Raw genomic sequence first — 6,259 nt, forward strand, 5'->3', positions numbered from 1 at the left:
AGCTGAAAACAGCTTGGGAAGATGCTTCAATTTGGAGCTTTCCGAAAAAAATTATTTTTAGCTTTGTTGGAAAGCTGTATTTTTGACAAAAATACCCTCCATTTAAAAGTTTCCTTTCTTCCTCCCGCGCCACTCCTTCCTCTTCCTCTCCCACCCATCCCCCTCCCTCCCCCTCTTCAGTGCCACCCTCTCCCTCTCCACGGCTGCACCCCCCCCCCCCCCCCCCCCGCGCGACGCCCTCCGCCTCTTCTCCCTCCTCTGCCGCTCCCTCTCCCCCGCCGCGGCCCCGAAGCCCTCTGCCGCCGCCGCCCCCGATGCTCTCCGCCTCTCCTCCCTCCTTCTCTGCTGCTCCTTCTCTCCCGCCACCGCCCCCAACGCCCTCTTCCTCTTCTCCCTCCTCCTCTGCCGCTCCCTCTCCCTCGCCGCCACCCCTGACACCCTATGCCGCTTCTCCGTCCTCCTTTGCCGCCGCATCTCCCCCGACAGCGTCTCCCTCTGGCTTCGCTGCCCACCCTCCCGTCGTCGCGCCGCCGAGGGCTTGATCGCCCCTTCCATGACCGCACGGGAGAAGTGAGGCAAGGGAGGAAGAAGGGAGAGGGGAAGAGAAGAAAGAAAGAAGCTTCGGGAAGGAAGAAGAAGAAAGAAGAGAAGGAAAAGAAAAGAAAAAGAAGAAAAAATAAAAAAAGAAAAAGAAAAAAAAAGAATAAATAGAGAAGAATAAGTAAATTAATAAATAAATAAAAATAAATATTTGTAATTTTTTAACTAATTTTATCATCTAAAAAATTTGTTAGAGAGATAAACGATCGTGGTGAAAAATTAATTTACGCTAATAACTAAAATATTTTATATTTTTATTATTGTATTATACTATAAATATAAGTAAATAGAAAGAAGAAAAGAAAAAAAAGAGAAAAAAATATAAATAAGTAAATAAATAAATAAATAAATAAATAAATAAATAAATAAATAATTATGTATATAAATGAACGAATAAATAAATAAATAAATAAGATAAGAAACAAAAGGTGCAAGCGCAGCGAACTACCATTGTTGGACAAAGCCAAGTTCTCTTCAGTGTGGGCTGTGGACAAATGGAGGAGCAGACACAAACCCTGATGATCCCCAGAGTGAAGTTGGGATCCCAGGGACTAGAGGTATCTCCCCTTCTTCTTTTATGCCTCCTTTGTTTTCTAATCATATGCTGCATGATTTGTTCTTAACTCTAATTAGGAAGCTATCCTCCTCCTTCTGATGATGATAGTAGTGGATACATGTCTGTTCTCATCTCTCATCCTCTTGATTACATATTATTAGTACTACTACTACTACTATTATTATGTTTTCTGATTCAGTTTCTTAGGATGCAGCGGTTGTTGTCCATCCTTAAAAAAAAAAAAGGAAAAAAAAACTAGTTTTTTTTTTCAGTGCTAATACCGTTGTAAATTGTGATGACCTGTGTTCTTGCGTCCAGGTATCCAAGCTGGGATTGGGTTGCATGAGCCTCAGTGGAGGATACAATTCTCCGCTCAGCGACGAAGATGGGATAGCCGTCATCAAGCATGCCTTCAGCAAGGGAATCACTTTTTTCGACACCTCCGATTTCTATGGACCCCGTACCAATGAGATCCTGATTGGAAAGGTTCAAACTTTCAATCTCTTTTCTCCTTATTGAAGGAATTAGATGTTGTGCACTAGAATTAAACGTGAAAAAGAATTGATGCTTGCTTGTAGGCCTTGAAGCAGTTGCCCCGAGAAAAGATTCAATTGGCCACAAAATTTGGCATTGTAGGGGTTGATCAGACTGGTTTTGTTGTAAATGGTCGGCCAGAATATGTTCGAGCATGCTGCGAGGCAAGCCTCGAGCGTCTTGGTGTGGAATACATTGATCTATACTATCAGCACCGTGTGGATAAGACAGTGCCAATTGAGGATACTGTAAGCACCAACCTTTTAAATTCCAGTTATGGTTTATCCGAGTTGATTTTTTTTTGTGTGTTCTTTGTGGCAATGGAACCAACAATTGTTTTGGTGTTTGATAGATGGGGGAGCTGAAGAAGTTGGTGGAAGAGGGCAAAGTGAAGTACATCGGGCTATCAGAAGCCAGCCCCGACACAATCCGGCGTGCACATGCCGTTCATCCTATTACTGCACTCCAGATGGAGTGGTCTCTCTGGTCTCGTGATATAGAAGGAGAAATAGTTCCACTCTGCAGGTCTGGTTAGAATCCTGTTTAACAAGGTTTAATTGTTTTTTTCTTTTAAGAAAAAAGGTTTGTGTATGAATGAATTGCTCATGCCTGTATATAGGAGAAATAGTTCCACTCTGCAGGTCTGGTAAGAAATCCGGTTTAATAAGGTTGATTCATAGAACACCACATTTTTGTTATGAATCGAAGTGCCCACTAACCTTTCCATAGCCACTGAAAAATGCCCAGAGAATCAAAATCTAATTGGTATTAAGTGTTATTAAGATAAGAGAAAAGAAGCATCACATAAACAATTAAACAAATAATTTCAGAGCGCGACTTGTATGTAATTTCAGAAAACCTTTAGCACCTGTTGTAAGAGAAAATCATACATAATGTTCTATTATGGAAATCCTTCAGGCACCATTCCTGTGGAGAGAGTAGAGAAAATAAAAGACAAAGGAAGTCTTAAAATGATTCTTGTTTTTGACTAATAAATTATCTGGGGCACCATTGGATCATTGTATTCTTTAACAATTGGGGAGTTTGACTGATGTGATGCACTTAAAGTTCACAAATACATGATGTATCTTATAAAATGCAGGGAACTTGGCATCGGAATAGTTACATACAGTCCACTTGGTCGTGGTTTCTTTGGTGGAAAAGCAGGAGAAAGTATTCCTTCAGGCAGTATGTTGGTAGGAACTTCAATATAATCACAACCTCTGTATTGAAACTTTCATCTCTGAAGAATATTTGTAGTTTTTTTATGTTGAGATACTAACATGCACCATGTTTAAAACATCGAATTTCTTTTTACTCATTATGCATCCATATGATTGGTTAGGCTTTTCATCCAAGGTTTACTGGAGAAAACTTGGAAAAGAACAAGATTCTCTACCTGCGAATAGAGAAATTAGCTGCAAAGTATCAGTGCACCCCTGCTCGGCTAGCTCTTGCTTGGGTTCTTCATCAAGGGGATGATGTGGTTCCTATCCCAGGCAAGTAATTGGATCTGAAGTATGTAGCGTGCATTTATGTGAATATTAGTTTATCGTATAAATTTAGCACACATGTTTGAAAGGATGCTTTCTATTTCTGTTAGCATTGTTTCTTAATTTTTGGATACAAATATCAACTAGACCAAGACTTTCCCAGAGCTATTAGGAAATGATGCTAGCTCCCTATAACTTTATGTGGCTGGGAGATGGCTTTAAATTTTTACCTGATAGATTGGTTTTTACAACTTGAAATATTTATTTAAACTTGTATATATTGTTTAGAATAGCAAGACAAATATAACTGTATTTACAAAAGGGAGAAATCCTTATAATCTTCATTAAAGGAAAGTACATAAGACTATGCTAATCAATTCTAAATTAGAACCAGCAAAAAGGTTGTGTCTGCAAAAAAAGTTGTCAGAAGAAGTGCTATATTATATGTATTTATAACCTAAATGAGGATTACCAGAGAAGAAAAGAATATCTCACATATATACACACACACATACGTCTATATATATATATGTATATATGTGTGTGTGTGTGTGTGTGCAACCTGAATGAGGATTGCTAGAGAATAAAATAAGTTCTCATATGCATACATATGAGAACTAAAAAACGGTGGACCAGTGCATGAGGCTCTGCCACTGTAGGGTTTGGAAAGTATCAGATGTACCCAACCTTACCCCGTGTGCAGATAGACTGTTTATATGTTTCGTACCTGTGACACCTAGGTCACATTAGAACAAATCTTACTATTGCGTCAAGGCTCATCCTCTGTAATATTTTCTGAGAACTACAATGCTAATATGCCACCACCAGGATTGAAATCCAGGACCTCTTCCCAGAGTAGAGGGTGCCAACTGGTGGACTAAGTCTTGTTGCTGAATTACATAGATAGTTTGCCCTGTATCTATTGCATGAAATATCTTCTGAAATTTTTGGCTTTAAATGGGGAAAAACTATGAGGTAAAAATTATGATAGTTACTATAGACTGTTGAGTTATAGTTTATCTGTTGGATTTGGTGGAGGAGCTTGTTTCAACTTAACATGGTCTAAAAATTCCAAAAGTAGCCAATTATGCGTCAGGTATCAAGCTCAGGGTTGCAGTAACAGCAGGGGAAGGTTTTGCTAGCTTTGTGCTGTCTTTTCACTAATTTGAGTTGCAACGACTCTCTTTAGCTTTTTGATATTATTATCAAGATTTGTTCAGAGCTATCCAAAATAATTTCATTAAATTAAAGTGTATGATATAGCTTTCAGTTCGACAACCTATTACTTCGAAAGGAAGTTGCACTAAGGTTAATGAAAGGAATCTGTTTAGTCCAAAGATATCAAGCCCCCAACGGTCCAACGAGATCAGAAATATGTTGGTCTGATATCTGGACTGTTTTTTTCGAGAGAACATGTTATGTATGGATTGTTAAATTTTATTTTTTATGAGAAATTGATATTTCTTAAAGGATCAAATCCTTTGTAAAACCCTATAAAAGTGTCAATGCAGTTTATTGAATGTACTTGAACAGTTGAAACATCATATGATGATTGTTCTTCCCATAATTTTCTTTTGTGTTGCTTATGACTCAGTTTACATTCAGCATGATTTAAGTGATGTGAATCATCATGGTTTAGTGCTCCTCTATAGAGGCCCTACTTAAGAATAATGCAAACTTCTATAATTTTGTTAACCAAGACAGATCTGATACAGGGATATAAAACCTAAGCAGCTCATCTGATAGCATCAATAGAAGTATGAGTGCCATTTTGCTTTAATTTTTGCCAAAAAAAAATTGAAAAATAAGTTGCTATGGAATATATTATATATGGAGCAATCTGGTAGGTGTTTGGATGTATTTAATCTCCCCCCCCCCCCCCCCCCCAAAAAAAAAAAAAAAATAATACACACATTACCTTTTGGTTCGATAACGGGAGTGTTCCCACTAGCTAAATTTTTAAATTTGGACTTTCATAAAATTGGGATGCATAGAGGCATGGTCAATATCCTTGTTATGCAGCCTTAATAAGCTTACCAATATAATTGATGCTTAAACAAATAAAACACTCTTGTATCCAACCTAAGCAAAATGTGAAGCACCAAGGACATAAATTGGGTACCATATGCGAATGTATGTGTATGACAACTTTTTATCATGTAACTTACTTGAATATTTTCAGGAACGTCCAAGATCAAAAACCTAGATGCTAATATAGATTCTTTGAAGCTGAAGCTCACAAAAGAGGACTTGACGGAAATATCCAATGCAGTGAATGAAGAAGAGGTGGCAGGTTCTAGTGCCTCTGTTTTGTCAGAACATTACCAGTGGAAGTATGCAAATACACCTGCTAAAAATTGCAATGCCGCATCTTAAGTTTTTCTGGTCCTATGTAGTTTGCTGTTATAATATTGTAAATGTTGAATGAGGACAGGAGTAAGATCCTTTTGCAGTTGACCTTAATTTGGAAGCTTGTTGCTGTATTTGTAGATAAATTATGAATTAAGAGTGCTGGATGATCTGTGATAATAGGGTGCTTGGTCATCTCTTAGATATTATAAGGTCTGTGTGCGCGCGCGCGCATCTCTGTGAGAGAAGATATGATGTGTTTAATATGATTAATGTTTGATTGCATTGTCAAAAATGTGGAAGATAAGATTTGGATAAGGAAGTTGGCATCTATGTACATAGGATCCCAACTCCGAAGAATATTAATTCTAATCATCTTGAAATTTTATATAAAGACCAAGCTCAATTTGCATCAAGTGGTTCTCTAGTGTTGAATGTTGATCTTATATGATTCTTGTAGCTTTGGATTTTTAAATGATTTCATTCTATCTTCTCAAACACAAATAATTTCATTTTAAGGACGGGAAAGATGTTTAATCTTGCATGCATAGCTTGCACAAGTTAAAATAGGTAGTCTGCAGATTTTACACAAAGCTGGTATCTTGAAACTAAGTAATTAATGCCTCAAACAGGGAGTTCTGGTTAATTTTGGTCAAATATAAGCCGCCTAACCTGGAGTTAGCTGCCATCATGACTTGGAAGCTTGTAACCTAGGGACTATGCAGCA

General features: G+C 38.0%; 1 protein-coding gene across 1 annotated transcript; it reads left to right on the plus strand.

Moving 5' to 3' along the window:
• The first annotated feature begins 1,017 nt into the window (after positions 1-1,017).
• LOC103723418 (perakine reductase-like) lies at positions 1,018-5,926 on the plus strand. The gene is made up of 7 exons (XM_039114306.2): positions 1,018-1,157; positions 1,475-1,642; positions 1,735-1,938; positions 2,043-2,215; positions 2,793-2,886; positions 3,036-3,189; positions 5,366-5,926. The coding sequence occupies exons 1-7, from the start codon at positions 1,095-1,097 to the stop codon at positions 5,557-5,559; spliced, it is 1,050 nt and encodes a 349-aa protein (XP_038970234.1). The 5' UTR covers positions 1,018-1,094; the 3' UTR covers positions 5,560-5,926.
• Positions 5,927-6,259: the final 333 nt, after the last annotated feature.

Source organism: Phoenix dactylifera, chromosome 1, assembly GCF_051530095.1.
Source record: "Phoenix dactylifera cultivar Ajwa chromosome 1, Ajwa_hap1_PhDact_Kaust_v1.1, whole genome shotgun sequence".
NCBI classification, from domain to species: Eukaryota; Viridiplantae; Streptophyta; class Magnoliopsida; order Arecales; family Arecaceae; genus Phoenix; species Phoenix dactylifera.

Coding starts and splice junctions, on each gene's coding strand:
- LOC103723418 (XM_039114306.2), top strand. CDS start 1,095: ATGGAGGAGCAGACACAAACCCTGATGATCCCCAGAGTGAAGTTGGGA. Junction 1,643..1,734: donor ATGAGATCCTGATTGGAAAG/GTTCAAACTTTC, acceptor GCTTGCTTGTAG/GCCTTGAAGCAGTTGCCCCG. Junction 3,190..5,365: donor TGATGTGGTTCCTATCCCAG/GCAAGTAATTGG, acceptor GAATATTTTCAG/GAACGTCCAAGATCAAAAAC.